A 16,681-nucleotide genomic window follows, 5' to 3' on the forward strand; every position below is an offset into this window, starting at 1 on the left:
ACGGACCAAATGCTGGAAACTGGGATTAGGCTGGGTGGCTCATTTTTCAGCCGGTACAGACATGATGGGCCAAGTGGCCTCTTTCTGAGCCATAAACTTCCTACGATTCTATGACTCAGATGAAGGGATTAAGTGTTCCAAATCCAGGTTTGCTGATATTACAAAGTTAGGTGGGAGAGTAAGCAGTGAGGAGGACAGAAAGCGATTGCAGAGGGAAAGGAACGGGTTGGGTGAGTGGGCAAGAACATGGCAGATGAATACAAGGCGGTGAAGTGTGAAGTGTGAAGTCATCCATTTTGATAGAATAAAAAAAAACAATTTTTTTATGTATGGTGAGAGATTCGAAATATTTGCATTCAGAGGGACCTGGGTGTCCTTGTACATGAATCTCAGGAAGTTAACATAGAGAACAGCAAGAAATTAGGAAGGCAAATGTTATGTTAGCTTTGGTTACAAAGGGGTTGGGGTATAAAAGGAAGTTCACGATAATTATACAGGACATTGGTGAGGCCACACCCGCAGTTTTGGTCTCGTTACCGAAGTAGGAACATATATGTCCTTCAGGGAATGCAACAAAGGTTCAATAGTCTTGTTCGCAGGATGAGGCAGTTGTATTATTTATTAACGGAATTTGGGCATTGCTGGAAAGGCCAGCATTTATTGCCCATCCTTAATTGCCCTTGAGAAGGTGGTGGTGAGCCACCTCCTTAAATATAACTGAGTAGCTTGCTAGGCCATTTCATCGGGCAGTTAAGTCAACCATATTTCTGTGGGTCTGGAATCACATATAGGCCAGATCAGGTAAGGATGGCTGATTTCCTTCCCTAAAGGAAATTAGTGAACCAGGTGGATATTTAGGACAATCAGTGGTTTCAGGGTCTCCATTACTGTTTTGAGCTTTTTTAATCCAGATTTATTTAATTAATTGAATTTAAATCCTTGAACTGCCATGGTGGGATTTGAATTCATGTTTCTACATCATTCATTCAGGCGTCTGGATTACTAGTTCATTAACATAACCACTATGCTACAGCACCCCCACCACGCACCATCGCCACCTATGAGGACTGATTGAGTAGGCCAGGCCTATATTCCCTGCAGTTTAAAAAATGAGAGGTGATCTAATTGAAACATAATAAATTCTTAAAGGACTTGGCAGGGTAGATGCTGAGAAAATGTTTCCCCCCGGCTGAGGAATCTAGAACACAGTCTCAGGATAAAGGATCAGCCATTTAGGACTGAGGTGAGGAGAAATTTCTTCACTGAAAGGATTGTGAATCTTTGGAATCGTCCACCCCAGGGAGCTGTGGATGCTCAGTCGCTGAGCATATTTGAAACAGAAATTGATAGATTTTTGGGTACTAAGGGAATTAGGGGATAGTGCGGGAGGTGAAGCTGAGGTAGAAGATCTTGGTGAAAGGAGGAGGAGGCTCAAAGGGCCAAATGGCCTCCTCCAGCTCCTATTTCTTATGTTTATTAAACCTCAGTCTGGTTCCTCTTAAGCTGCCGAGTGAGTGAATTTAAATCTTTCTTGACAAATCACCAAGGTACCAGATTACAAGTCATGCCCGAAACAACATTTATTGGTTACAGATCACAGCATAGTTAAATCTGGGCTCACACTTTATAGATATCTATAAAAACGTATAAATGTAATCAGTTATCCAGCAGTTGAGCACCAATAGGAAGAGTATTTCACAAAACAAGTCACAAAGGTTAACCAATAATCAGTGATTGACTGTCAATCAGCACTAATGGATACTGAGTATTAATTACAGCAGGGACAGGAGTCTGAGGTTATATATTGGTAAGTTTACTTAAAGAGTAATTCATTAAAATTTCTGACAGGTTAACAGCTGTGAACAGCCCATCTATCAAACAGCTCAAGTCTGCTTGTGCTTACAAACATTCACAGCTTAAACAGCCTCGTTCTCGAGCTAAAGAACTGATTTTTCTCCTGTCAATACAGAGCTGCAGGATTGGCCTGTGATCTGTTTACTGTTCATCTTTTGTTCAGTTCATTTACTGAGCGGATTTAAATAAAAAATGAGGTTTCCAGACATGATGGTCTACTCACACATGAATGAGAGACTCTGTGGGGCACATGCTCAGTCCAAGAGGGGCAACTGACATCAGAAATAAACCCAACTGTCAGAATGAACATGGTTCAGTCCTGGACGTGATTAACAGCAACAATAACAGCAGGATCCAACATCTGTAATCATCTGTGAACTCGCTGTGTCTCAGCAGGTTGTATGACTGAGTGATTCCCTTCCCACACACAGAAGTGAATGGCCTCACCCCAGTGAGAGTGCACTGGTGTACAGTGAGGTCAGATGATCGTCATGAACCCAATCGCACAATGAGAGCATCTGAACGGTCTCTGCCCAGCGTGAACCCGTGTGTTAGCAAGTTGGACGACCGAGTGAATCCCTTCTCACCGACAGAACACATGAACGGCCTCTCCCCAATGAGAGTGTGCTGATGTACATTGAGATTAGATCATCAGTTGAACTCAGCCCTTCAGTGAGAGCACCTGAACAGCCTCTTGTCAGTGTGAACGTGTTGATGGGACATCAGTTCCCCGGAACTTTTACAGCAAATACCACAAAGAACAAAAAAAGAACAAAGAACAATACAGCACAGGAACAGGCCATTCGGCCCTCCAAGTCTGCGCCGATCTTGACGCCTGCCTAAACTAACACCTTCTGCACTTCCGGGGCCCATATCCCTCTATTCCCTTCCTATTCATATATTTGTCAAGATGTCTCTTAAACGTCGTATCTGCTTCCACCACCTCCTCTGGCAGCAAGTTCCAGGCACTCACCACCCTCTGTCCAAGCATTTAAAAAGGTTTCTCCCCAGTGTGAATTTGCAGGTGTGTCAGCAGGTGGGATGAAGTAGTGAATCCTTTCCCACACATTGAGCAGGTAAAGGCGTTTCCCCAGTGTGGGTGCGTTGGTGCACAGTGAGGTCAGATAATCGCCTGAACCCAGTCCCACATTGAGAGCACCTGAATGGTCTCTCGTCTGTGTGAACTCGTTGATGGGATATCAGTTCCTGGGAACTTTTATAGCAATTCCCACAGTCGGGACATTTAAAAGGTTTCTCCCCAGTGTGAACTCGCTTGTGTGTCAGCAGGTGGGATGAACAAGTGAATCCCTTCCCACACTCAGAGCAGGTGAACGGTCTCTCCCCAGTGTGAACTCGCTGGTGTCTCAGCAGGGCGGATGAACAAGTGAATCCCTTCCCACACTCAGAGCAGGTGAAGGGCCTCTCCCCAGTGTGAACATGCCGGTGTCTCAGCAAGTCAGATGAATTAGCAAATCTCTTCTCACACATGGAGCAGGTGAACGGTTTCTCACCACTGTGAAGTCGCTGGTGTCTCAGCAGCTTAGATGACTGAGTGAATCCCTTTCCACACACAGAGCAGGTGAACAGCCTCTCCCCAATGTGAACTCGCTGGTGCGTCAGCAGGGCAGATGAATCAGCAAATCTCTTCTCACATGTGGAGCAGGTGAACAGCTTCTCTCCAGTGTGAACTCGCTTGTGCCTCAGCAGGTTGTTTGACTGAGTGAATCCCTTCCCACACACGGAGCAGGTGAATGGCCTCTCCCCAGTATGAACTCGCTGGTGCTCCCTCAGTGCACGAGGGCTCTTAAAGCTCTTTTCACAGTTGGAGCATTTAAAACCTCTTTCATCAGTGTGAACTCGCTGGTGTGTCTGCAATGAAGAGAAATGAGAACATCCCTTACCACACACTGAGCAGATGAATGGCCTCTGCCCAGTGTGAACGCACTGATGTCTCAGCAGAGCAGATGACTGAGTGAATCCCTTACTACAGATGGAGCAAGTAAACGGTCTCTCCCCAGTGTGAACCCGCCGGTGTCTCAGCAGGTTGGATGACTGAGTGAATCCCTTCCCACACATGGAGCAGGTGAACGACCTCTTCCTGGTGTGACTGTGTCGATGCGTTTCCAGTTCAGATGGATAATTGAATTCCTTCTCATGGTCCCCACATTTCCACGGCTTCTCCCCAGTGTGACTGCACTTGTGTTTCAACAGGCCAGATGATTGAGTGAAGCCTCGTCCACATGTGGAACACGTGTATGGTTTCTCCACGCTGTGAATGGTGCTGTTTGCTTCCATGGTCAAAGGCCGATGATATTCAGATCCTGTTGAATCGAGTGACTGGGTCAGATCTTGATGTGATGTTTTGTTTGAGTTTCCTGTCTGCAAATCCTCCCTTTCCAATACCCTGTAAAATAAATTTAAAACAGAAAAAAGGAAGTGAGAGAGAACCCACAAAAACAGGTTGTGACATTGAGCTAAATGAATCTGGTAAATAGTTGGACCAGAAGAGAGTGCGCAGGCCTTCAAAGTCCCAGGGACCAGTAGAGAAAATCATTGACTCTTTGATTTTATTCTCAGTCTGCACGCAGGGGCTGGAGAACTAACACAGTCAGAGGGAGGGAGAAAACTGGCAGTGGAGGAAAGAAATGGTGCAGATGGTGCCATGGGTTTAGATTTCAGCACAGGGAGGAGGGAGAGTGTGTGGGATTTACAGCTTTGGGGGACCAAGAGAGGAAAGATTTTCAATAGAAACTGGAACTGTCTGTTCTGAATTTCTATCCTAAACTGACAGTGATGACTTTTGCAAACTCCTTTTACAGACAGCATGAATTTCTTAAGAGAAAATCATGTTTAACGAACTAGCTGGAGTTTTTTGAGGAGGTAACAGAGAGAGTTGATGAGGGCAATGCTGTTGATGTGGTGTACATGGGTTTTCAAAAGTCATTTGATACAGTGCCACACAACAGACTTGTGAGCAAACTTGTAGCTCATGGAATAAAAGGGACGGTAGCAACATGGATACGAAATTGGCTGAGTGACAGGAAACAAAGGGTAGGGGTTAATGGATGTTTTTCAGGCTGGAGGAAGGTTTGTAGTGCAGTTCCCCAGGGATCAGTGTTGGGACGCTTGCTTTTCCTGATATATATTAATGACCTAGACCTTGGTGTACAGGGCACAATTTCAAAGTTTGTAGATGATACGAAACTTGGAAGCATTGGGAACTGTCAGGACGATAGTATAGAATAAAGGGTACAGTTCTAAAGGGGATGCAGGAGCAGAGGGACCTCGGTGTATATGTGCATAAGTCATTGAAGGTAGCAGGACAAGTTCAGAGCGCGGTTAATAAAGCGTACAGTATCCTGGGCTTTATTAATGGGGGAATAGAGTACAAGAGCAAGGAAGTTATGTTGAACTTGTATAAGATACAAGTTGGGCCTCAGCTGGAGTATTGCGTCCAGTTCTGGGCACCAAACTTGAGGAAAGATGTGAGGATATTGGAGAGAGGACAGAAAAGATTCATGAGAATGGTTCCAGGGATGGGGAATTTCAGTTATGAAGATAGATTGGAGAAGTTAAGGCTGATTTCCTTGGAGAAGAGAAGGCTGAGAGGTGATTTGATAGAGATATTCAAAATCATGAGGGGTCTGAACAGAGTAGATAGAGAGAAACTGTTCCCACTCGTGAAAGGATCGAGACCGAGACGGCACAGATTTAAAGTATTTGGTAAGAGAAGCCTGCCCGAGAATGTGGTGGAGGCAGATTCAAATGAAGTATTCAAAAGGGAATTAGACAGTTATATGAAAAGGAAGAATGTGCAGGGTTATGTGGAGAAGGCAGGGGAATGAAACTTAGGGAATTGCTCTTTCAGAGAGGTTCATGCAGACACAATGAGCTGAATGGCCTCACTCTGCACTGTAACGATTCTGTGATACAAGAGAGGATTTTCAGACATTGATTTTATTCTCACTCTGTACACAGGGGCTTTCTCACCATCTCTCCTGAAGGGGCTGGTAAATGCTGGGGTAACTGTTTACATCACACTGGATTGTAACAGATAAAATCAAACAAATATCACAAAAAATAGTACAGAGTCACTCAATTTATCAGGACCTGAACATCATCAGCCTTTGATCACAGAAGCAAAAAGCTTTGTGCACAACTGGGAGAAACCGTACACATGTGTGTGGACTAGGCTTCAGCCGATCATCTGGCCTGTCGAAACACAAGCGCAGTCACACTGGGGCGAAATTGTGGAAATGTGGGGACTGTAGGAAGGAATTTAATTACCCATCTGAGCTGGGAACGCATCCGCACAGTCAAACTGGGGACATGTGGGAAGGGATTCACTTAGTCATCCAGTCTCTATACACCAGTGAGTTCACACTGGGGAGAGTGCATGTGTGGGAAGAGATTTAATTGATCATCCAAAATGCTGACACAACAGCTTGTTCACAAGTGACTGCAGGTGTTACATTCTGCTGTTATTGCTGCTGTCATTCACATCCACGACTGAACCATGTTCATTCTAACAGTATTTATAGCTGGGGTGGAGTTTAATATTCTAGGCAATTGGTTTCCTTCACATTGTAACCTTTACTCTTCAAATAAAGTTCCCTTTGGGCTATTCTCAAGGTCTTGTAGCATGAAGCGAAACAGTGATTTACTTGGACTTCTTGCAACTTAGAATATTGTACTCACTGCTCACGATGTGGTCTGCTCTACACCTCCATTCAGTCTGCAAGCGTGACCCTGAGTTTCTGGTCACTTGCTATTTTAATTCTCTGTCCCACTCCCACTCTAACCTCTCTGTGCATGGCCTCCTGCACTGTTCCAATGAAGCTCGAAGAACAGCAACCTTTCAATTCGGCACTTTACAAGTTTCGGGACTCAACATTGCGTTCAGCAGTCTCTGCACCAACAGAGAGTTGTTGGGATCTGGAACATTCCACCTGAAAAGGTGGTGGAACCTGATGCAATCAGTCATTTTAAAAGGGAGTTGACAGCTATTTGAGAATGAGGAACTTACAGGCTTACAAATAACAAGTGGGTGTGTGGGACAAAGCATGACCGCTCTTTCAAACAGCCAGCACAAGTTCCAAAGATTGAATGCCCTCCTGTGCTGTAAGATTCTATGATTCCAGGTGTTGTCCATTTCGCCCCTTGAACCAGTTCCACCATGCAATAAGATCATAGCTGCTCTGTGACCTAACTCTATATACCCGCCTCTGCCCCACATCCCTTAATACCTTTGGCTAACACTATCAATATCAGATTTAAAATTAACATTGATCTAGTATCAACTGCTGTTTGTGGAAAAGAGTTCCAAACTACTCCCACCTTTTGTGTATAGAACTGTTTCCTAACTTCACTACTGAAAGGTCTGGCTCTATGTTTTACACTATGCCTCCGCAACCAATGGAAATAATTTCTCTCTATCCATACCATCAGTTCTAATATCGTGAAACTTTTGATCAAATCAACTCAATCTTCTAAATTTCAGGGAATATAACCGTAACGGTGAGATGATGTATTTTGTCAGAAGGGACCTGGGGATTCATATGCATTGATCATTAAAGGTAGCAGGACATATTGAGAGTGTGGTTAGTAAAGCATATGGGATCTTGGGCATCCTAAATGGAGGTATTGAGTACAAAAGCAGGGAAGTTACGCTGAAAACTTTTATAAATCTCCAGTTCTGGTCACCACACTTCAGGAAGGATGTGCGGGTTCTTGAGAGGGTGCAGAGGAGATGTACTAAAATGGTTCATGGTGGAAGAGTATTTAGCTACAAGGTTGGGTTGGAGAAGCTGGGGTTGTTCATCTTGGAGCAAAGGAGATTGAGGGGAAATCTGATCGAGGTGTTCAAAATAATGACAGGTGTAGATAAGGTAGACAAGGAAAAGCTTCATTATAGGAAGGATGTGGAAGCTTTAGAGAGGGTGCAGAGGAGATTTACCAGGATGCTGCCTGGACTGGAGGGCATGTCTTATGAAGAAAGGTTGACAGAGCTAGGGCTTTTCTCATTGGAGCGAAGAAGGATGAGAGGTGACTTGATAGAGGTGTACAAGATGATGAGAGGCATAGATAGAGTGGATAGCCAGAGACTTTTTCCCAGGGCTATCACCAGGGGGCATAATTTTAAGGTGATTAGAGGAAGGTTTAGGGGAGATGTCAGAGGTAGGTTCTTTACACAGAGAGTGGTGGGTGCGTGGAATGCACTGCCAGCGGTGGTAGTAGAAGCAGATATATTTGGGACATTTAAGCGACTCTTGGATAGGTACATGGATGATAGTAGAATGAAGGGTATGGAGGTAGTTTGATCTTAGAGTAGGTTAAAGGTTCGGCACAACATCGTGGGCCGAAGGGCGTGCACTGTGCTGTACTGTTCTATGTTCTAAAAGCTGCTCCCATTAGCTGACAGTACAAGGAATAGGGGACTCAGATTAAGGTTTTGAGCAAGGGATACAGGAGGAATGTGAGGAAGACATTTTTACACAATGAGTGGTAATGACCTGGACCGTGCTGCCAATGAGGGCGGTGGAAGCGGAAACAATGAATGATGTCAAAAGGAAATTGGATAGGCACTTGAAAGAAATAAACTTGCAGGATGATGAGGAGAGGGCGGGGGAATGGGACAGATGGTTTGCAACAGAGAACTGGCATGGACTCAATGGGCCAAAGAACAAAGAACATTACAGCACAGGAACAGGCCATTCGGCCCTCCAAGCCTGCGCCGATCTTGATGCCTGCCTAAACTAACACCTTCTGCACTTCCAGGGCCCATATCCCTCTATTCCCATCCTATTCATGTATTTGTCAAGATGTCTCTTAAACGTCGCTATCGTATCTGCTTCCACCACCTCCCTTGGCAGCAAGTTCCAGGCACTCACCACCCTCTGTGTAAAAAATTTGCCTCACACATCCCCTCTAAACTTTGCCCCTCGCACCTTAAACCTATGTCCCCTAGTAACTGACTCTTCCACCCCGGGAAAAAGCTTCTGACTCTGTCCATGCCACTCATAACTTTGTAAACCTCTATCGTGTCGCCCCTCCATCTCCGTCGTTCCAGTGAAAACAATCCGACTTTATCCAACCTCTCCTCATAGCTAATGCCCTCCAGACCAGGCAACATCCTGGTAAACCTCCTCTGTACCCTCTCCAAAGCCTCCACGTCCTTCTGGTAGTGTGGCGACCAGAATTGCACGCAATATTCTAAGTGTGGCCTAACTAAGGTTCTGTACAGCTGCAACATGACTTGCCAATTTTTATACTCTATGCCCCGACCGATGAAGGCAAGCATGCCGTATGCCTTCTTGACTACCTTATCCACCTGCGTTGCCACTTTCAGTGAACTGTGGACCTGTACGCCCAGATCTCTCTGCCTGTCAAATGGCCTCCTTCTGTGCAAGACTCATTTATGCAATCTCTCCTCGTAATTTAACACTTGGAGTTCGGGTATCATTCAGGTAAATCTATGCTGTGCTCCCTCCAAGGCCAATATATCCTTCCTAAGGTCGTGCCCACTGAACACAGTACTCCAGATGTGACCTAACCAGGGTTTTGTGTATCTTGGTGCTTTGCCAGTCACATTGATACCTGAAATGTTTTCCCACGACAGGACAAACAAGCCTTATCCCTTCCACATTCAGGTCCTGATGAATCAAATGACACTATCAAATCTTGATGTGATGCTTGGTTTGAGCTTGCTGTTTAAAAATCCTCCCCTTGTAATACCCTGTAAAAGGAGATTACAAAAGCCATCACTGTCAGTACAGGATAGAAATTTACACCATTCTCTCCTGCTGCTTCCTGGCCCAGGCTGGCTGCTCATGCGCCCTGCTGCACACAGTCCCCTGGAAAGATGGCGGCAAGTTCTTGAACTCATTCGTGCCTTTTTCTATAAGAACATTTAACAGGGAGCCTGATGAATGGATGAGGATACGCATTCATGATTAGGACTTATTGATTGATTATTTGAATGTACTGGAATTAGTTTTAACATATTTTAATTAAGTTAGACCATTTGTAATAGGGTAATTTTCTTTTGTACTGTTATTATTCATATGTAAATTTAATGAATGACCCATGTACCCAACATGAATTTCCTTAAGGACAATAAACTGAAATTGAAGTCAAGGGACCTCCTTGTTGGATTGCTCCAGGGCCTGGCCAAAGTGGCCATCAACAGGTCCAATAGGTGGGCAGTCAAGGGGGGTGATCCAGCCAGACTGTCTACCTCTCTTCCATGGCTACGTCTGCACCCTGGTGTCCCCGGAGAGGGAGCACTAAGTGTCCGCTGGTACGCTTGAGATCTTCTGCGACCACAAGGCACCAGAGGGACTGGAGTGTATCATCATCACTAGGAGTGACATTTTAGTTTGATTTAGCTAAATTTCCATTATAGTTTTTGTTGCCAAATATAGTAATATAGTGCCCCTCTCTTCCTGACAATAAAGACCTACACAGCAGGTCAGTGACCAACTTCCACATCCAACACCCACTCCGATACAAACTGACTCTTAAGGGAAGTGGGTAGGGGGGGGACCTCCTGCATGCTGTGCCCAAATGGTTCCTTCCTTCCCAAGGCTCCTTTATAATTGAGATAATTTTCCTTTAAAGTTTTGCCCTTTTACGTTACAGTTTATTAATCCTTAGTTCCTCCAAAAGAGCTGAAAAGCTGGTGGCCATTAACCTGGGCCTAACAGCGGGAGAAGCCTCGCAGCTGCTGCCTAGCTGGATGCAAACACGGGACCAGGAGCTTCTTATTGGGGGTCTTAAGGCCTACACTGGGTGTTTCTGAAGCCTCCCTACCCATCCAGTCCCCATTTCTCCAGCATTTACAGATGCCCGCTGACCAATCTCCATTTCTCCTCCATAGAACCACAGAAAAGTTATGTCACAGAAAGAATCCATTCAGCCCATTGTGTCTGCGCTGGCTGAAAAAACTAGCTGCCCAGTCTAATCCCACCTTCCAGCACCGGGTCTGTAGCCTTGCAGGTTACAGCACTTCAGATGCAGGTACCTTTTAAATGAGTTGAGGGTTTCTGCCTCCACCACCAATCCGGGTAGCGAATTCCAGACATCCACTACCGTCTGGGTTTAGTTTTAGTTTTAGTGATACAGCACTGAAGCAGGCACTTCGGCCCACCGAGTCTGTGCCGACCATCAACCACCCATTTATACTAATCCTACACTAATTCCATATTCCTACCACACCTGTCCCTATATTTCCCTACCACCTACCTATACTAGGGGCAATTTATAAAGGCCAATTAACCTATCAACCTGCAAGTCTTTGGCATGTGGGAGGAAACCGGAGTACCCAGAGGAAACCCAAGCAGACGCAGGGAGAACTTGCAAACTCCAAACAGGCAGTGCCCAGAATTGCACCCGGGTCGCTGGAGCAGTGAGGCTGCGGTGCTAACCACTGCGCCACTGTGCCGCCCTCATATCCCTTCTATTCCTTCCAACAATCACCTTAAGTCTGTGCCCCCAGGTAATTGACCTCTCCACTAGAAGAAACAGGAACTTCCTGTCTACTCTATCTTGGCCCCTCATAATTTGTACACCTCAATTAAGTCACCTCTCAGCCTCCTCTGTTCTAAGGAAAATATCCCTAGCCTATCCAATCTATCCTCAGAACTGTAGTTTTCCAGCTCTGGCAACACTCTTGCAAATCTCCTCTGTACTCTCTCCAGAGCAATTATGTCCTTCCTGTAATGTGATGACCAGAACTGTACTTAATACTCCAGCTGTGGCCCAACCAGCGTTTTATACAGTTCCAGCTTTTGTATTCTATACCTCGGCCAATAAAGGAAAGCATTCCATACGCATTCTTCACCACTTTATCTACCTGTCCTGCCACCTTCAGGTACCTGCGGACATGCATTCCAAGGTCTCTCACTTCCTCCACCCCTCTCAATATCCTCCTGTTTATTGTGTATTCCCTTGCTTTGTTTTCCCTGCCGAAATGCATTACCTCACACGTACGGGTACACAGGTCACTGAAAGCGGCAACACAGGTGGATAAGGTAGTCAAGAAGGCATACGGCATGCTTGCCTTAATCGGTCGGGGCATAGAGTATAAAAATTGGCAAGTCATGCTGCAGATGTACAGAACCTTAGGCCACACTTGGAATATTGCATACAATTCTGGTCGCCACACTACCAGAAGGATGTGGAGGCTTTGGAGAGGGTACAGAAGAGGTTTACCAGGATGTTGCCTGGTCTGGAGGGCATTAGCTATGAGGATAAGTTGGATAAACTCGGATTGTTTTCACTAGAACGACGGAGGTGGAGGGGCGACATGATAGAGGTATACAAAGTTATGAGTAGCATGGATAGAGTGGATAGTCAGAAGCTTTTTCCCGGGGTGGAAGAGTCAGTTACTAGGGGACATAGGTTTAAGGTGCGAAGGGCAAAGTTTAGAGGGGATGAGCGAGGCAAGTTTTTTTACACAGAGGCTGCTGAGTGCCTGGAACTTGCTACCGGGGGAGGTGGTGGAAGCAGGTACGATAGCGAAATTTAAGAGGCATCTTGACAAATACATGAATAGGATGGGAACAGAGGGATACGGACCTCGGAAGTGAAGAAGGTTTTAGTTTAGACAGGCATCAAGATCAGCGCAGGCATGGAGGGCCGAATGGCCTGTTCCTGTGCTGTACTGTTCTTTGTCTCCAGATTGAAATCCATTTGCGGTCGGCGGGAATATTTATTTATTTAGAGATACAGCACTGAATCAGGCCCTTCGGCCCACCGAGTCTGTGCCGACCAACAACCACCCATTTATACTAACCCTACAGTAATCCCATACTCCCTACCACCTACCTACACTAAGGGCAATTTACAATGGCCAATTTACCTATCACCTGCAAGTCTTTGGCGGTGGGAGGAAACCAGAGCACCCGGCGAAAACCCACGCAGTCACAGGGAGAACTTGCAAACTCCGCACAGGCAGTACCCTGAATTGAACCAGGGTCGCTGGAGCTGTGAGGCTGTGGTGCTAACCACTGCGCCGCCCAATGTGGAGTAATCAGTACAGCCATGAACGGTTTGAATGGCAGAGCAGACTTGAGGGGCTGAGTAGCCTACTCCTAACTCATATGTTCGTATGCCACTTTTCTGCGCACTCCACCAAACCATTGATATAATTCCAGAGTCTACAGCTATCCTCTTCACTATTAACTATACAGCCAATTTTAGCATCATTTGCAAATTTCCCAATCACGCCTCCCACAGTTAAGTCCAAATCATCAATATATGCCACAAACAGCAATGGACCCAACACTGAGCCCTGTGGAAAGCCACTGGAAACCACTCTCCATTCGCAAAAACATCCATTGACCTGTTTCCATTTACAGACGCTCCCTCACAAGTCTCGAATCCCCGCCATTTACAGACGCTCCCTGCATCGCCTGGATTTTGGGACAGTTTGTGCTCTCGGCTCTTTGTTGAGATTCGAGCCGGAGGGAAGCAGTGGAAACCGCGACTGGGGGTTGATCTTGTTGTTTGTTATGATCTCGCTGTTTAGATTGTCTCCTGCATCCATAATCGGTGACTGTACAGATCGCGAGCCCCAGGCTTTATTTAAACCCACCTCCCGCTCACCTGCTGGAACCGCGCTGTCTATCTCAGTCCCGGCCAGCTGCGCATGCTCAGCTCACACCTCCCGCCCACCAGGCTGATTGACGGCAGCTATGGACCAATACGAAGAGTGCGAGCGGTGCTGGAGGACAGAGCGGGCGGTGGGTCCTCCAACCAATCAGAGCGAGTGAGGAGACGGGCTCGCAGCACGAAGTGGGTGGCACGGCCGTTGGTCCTCCAGTCGCGCCCCCTCTTGCTATTGGTCTGTAGCCGCCGTCAATCACCCGGATATTGTGAGCTATCAGTGGCGAGAGCGTCAGGTACTGCGTACGCAGGCGCATTTTGGCACAGTGTTCGTAACATGCGCAGTGAGTGATGGCGGTGGAGAGATTCCAATTCGCATTAGAAGTTGATAAACGGCAGGCGGCGGGGTAGGTGTGTGGACGGGAAGGCTTCAGAAACACCCGGTGTAGGCCTCAATACCCACAATAAGAAGCCGCGTTTGCACCGAGCAGGGGGACAACTGCGGGGCTTCTCCTGGTGACAGGCCCGAGAGAACGGCCGTCAGCTTTCCAGCTCTTTTGGAGGAGGTTTCTTTCTTTCTTTTGGGCCTCCTTATCTCGAGAGACAATGGATACGCGCCTGGAGGTGGTCAGTGGTTTGTGAAGCAGCGCCTGGAGTGGCTATAAAGGCCAATTCTGGAGTGACAGGCTCTTCCACAGGTGCTGCAGAGAAATTTGTTTGTCGGGGCTGTTGCACAGTTGGCTCTCCCCTTGCGCCTCTGTCTTTTTTCCTGCCAACTACTAAGTCTCTTCGACTCGCCACAATTTAGCCCTGACTTTATGGCTGCCCGCCAGCTCTGGCGAATGCTGGCAACTGACTCCCACGACTTGTGATCAATGTCACACGATTTCATGTCGCGTTTGCAGACGTCTTTATAACGGAGACATGGACGGCCGGTGGGTCTGATACCAGTGGCGAGCTCGCTGTACAATGTGTCTTTGGGGATCCTGCCATCTTCCATGCGGCTCACATGGCCAAGCAGGTGGTAAAGATGAATAAACTGTAACATCAAAAGCCGGGACTTTAACGGGAAAATTAGCTCAGTTATATTGGGGCCTGGAGGCGGGAGGGACACAGTACAGGGCAGGGGGCTCCCCCCTCCTCCACTCCCTGGTTCCACAAAGACTGCCCTTGGGAGAGGAGTACGTCAGGGATGCCCCGTGTCCAGCAAATTATATACCATCTGCGTGGAGCTATTCCTCTGCCTGTTTTACAGAAGGTTAGCGGGTTTAGCTCAGCACAGGCCAAGCAGGCCGGTCATCCTCTTGGCTTATGCCAATGATGTGGTTCTGACAGTCACCGATCCCGTTGACTTAGAATCATACAATCATAGAAAGTGTAAGGCACAGCAAGAGGCCACTTGGCCCATCGTGTCTGTGCTGGCTGAAAAATGATCCACCTATTTTAATCCCACCTTCCAGCATTTGGTCTGTCGCCCTACATATTACAGCACTTGAGGTGCATATCCAGACTCATTTTGAATGAGTTGAGGGTTTCTACCTCAACTATCATTTCAGGCAGTGAGTTCCAGACCCCGACCACCCTCTGGGTGAAAAAGTTTTTCCCCCATCTCCCCTCTAATTTTTCTACCAATCGCTTTAAATCTCTGCTCTCTCATCGCTGACCTGTCTGCTAGGGTGAACAGGCCCTTCACCTCCACTCTAGCCTCACAGCTCCAGCGACCCGGGTGCAATTCTGGGTACTGCCTGTGTGGAGTTTGCAAGTTCTCCCTGTGTCTGCGTGGGTTTTCTCCGGGTGCTCCGGTTTCCTCCCACAAGCCAAAAGACTTTCGGGTTGGTAGGTAAATTGGCTGTTAGAAATTGCCCCTAGTATAGGTAGATGGTAGGGAAATATAGGAACAGGTGGGGATGTGGTAGGGAACGTGTGATTAGTGTAGGATTAGTATAAATGGGTGGTTGATGGTCGGCACAGACTTGGTGGGCCGAAGGGCCTGTTTCAGTGCTGTATCTCTAAACTAAACTAAACTAGCCAGCCCCTCAAGATTGTGTACATTTCAATCAGATCAGGTCAGCCTTCTCTGTTCCGGGGAGAACAATCCCAGCCTATCTAATCTTTCCTCATAGCTGCATTTTTCCAGTCCCAGCAACATCCTCATAAATCTCCTCTGTACCTTCTCTAGTGAAATTACATCCTTTCTGTAATGAGGTGACCAGAACTGTACACAGTACTCAAGTTGTGCCCTAACCAATGAGTTATACAGTTCCAGCATAACCTCCGTGCTTTTATATTCTATACGACGGTCTTCTTAACCATCTTATTGACCTGTCCTGCTACCATCAGGCATCTGTGGCATTCACTCCAAAGTGTCTCACTTCCTCTACACTTCTCAGTATTTTCCCATTAATCGTGTATTCCTTTGCCTTGTTTGACCTCCCCAAATGCATCATCACACACTTCTCCAGGCTGAATTCCATTTCCCACTTTTCTTCCCATCTGACCAGGTAAGATCACATGGGATTAGGGGCAATTTATTAGCTCGGATAGAGGATTGGCTAACCAACAGAAAACAGAGTCGGGATACATGGGTCCTTTTCTGGTTGGCAAGATGTAACTAGTGGGGTGTCAACGGGTTTGGTCCTCGGGCTTCAACTATTTACAATATATATTAATGACTTGGATGCAGGGATAGAAGGTACTATAGCCAAATTTACAGCTGACACTAAAATAGGTGGGATAGTAAATTGCAATAAAGAAATAAGAAATTTACAAATGGATATGGATTGGTTAGGTGAATGGGCCAAAATTTGGCAGATGGAGTTTAACATGGATAAGTCTGAGGTTAAACACTTTGGTCGGAAGAATAGAAAGGCAAATTATTATCGAAATGGAGGGAAACTTCAGAGTGCTTTGGTGCAGAGAGATCTAGGTGTCCTCGTGCATGAATCGCAGAAAACTAGTATGCAGGTGCAGCAGGTAATAAGGAAGGCAAATGGAATTTTAACATTTATTGCTAAAGGAATAGAGTATAAAAGTAGGGAAGTGTTGCTGCAACTGTACAAGGCATTAGTGAGACCGCACCTAGAGTATTGTTTACAGTTTTGGTCCCTTTACTTGAGGAGGGATGTAGTTGCATTGGAGGCAGTTCAGAGGAGGTTCACTAGATTGATTCCAGGGATGAGGAGTTTGTCTTATGAAGAGAGATTGAGCAGTTTAGGCCTTT

At 46.4% G+C, this 16,681-nt stretch overlaps 1 protein-coding gene across 1 annotated transcript in view; it reads right to left on the reverse strand.

Moving 5' to 3' along the window:
- Positions 1–1,571: 1,571 nt before the first annotated feature.
- Positions 1,572–16,681, reverse strand: part of LOC137372429 (zinc finger protein 850-like) — a 69,159-nt gene continuing 54,049 nt past the window's right edge. Inside the window, exons 16-18 of the mRNA XM_068036317.1 lie at positions 14,410–14,500; positions 13,199–13,364; positions 1,572–4,258 (exon numbers count right to left, since the gene is read on the reverse strand). Of these exons, the coding sequence (XP_067892418.1) occupies positions 2,884–4,258; positions 13,199–13,364; positions 14,410–14,500 (1,632 nt within the window). The 3' untranslated portion in view covers positions 1,572–2,883. The remainder of the gene's footprint in view (positions 4,259–13,198; positions 13,365–14,409; positions 14,501–16,681) is intronic.

This window comes from Heterodontus francisci, chromosome 7 (genome assembly GCF_036365525.1).
Source record: "Heterodontus francisci isolate sHetFra1 chromosome 7, sHetFra1.hap1, whole genome shotgun sequence".
NCBI classification, from domain to species: Eukaryota; Metazoa; Chordata; class Chondrichthyes; order Heterodontiformes; family Heterodontidae; genus Heterodontus; species Heterodontus francisci.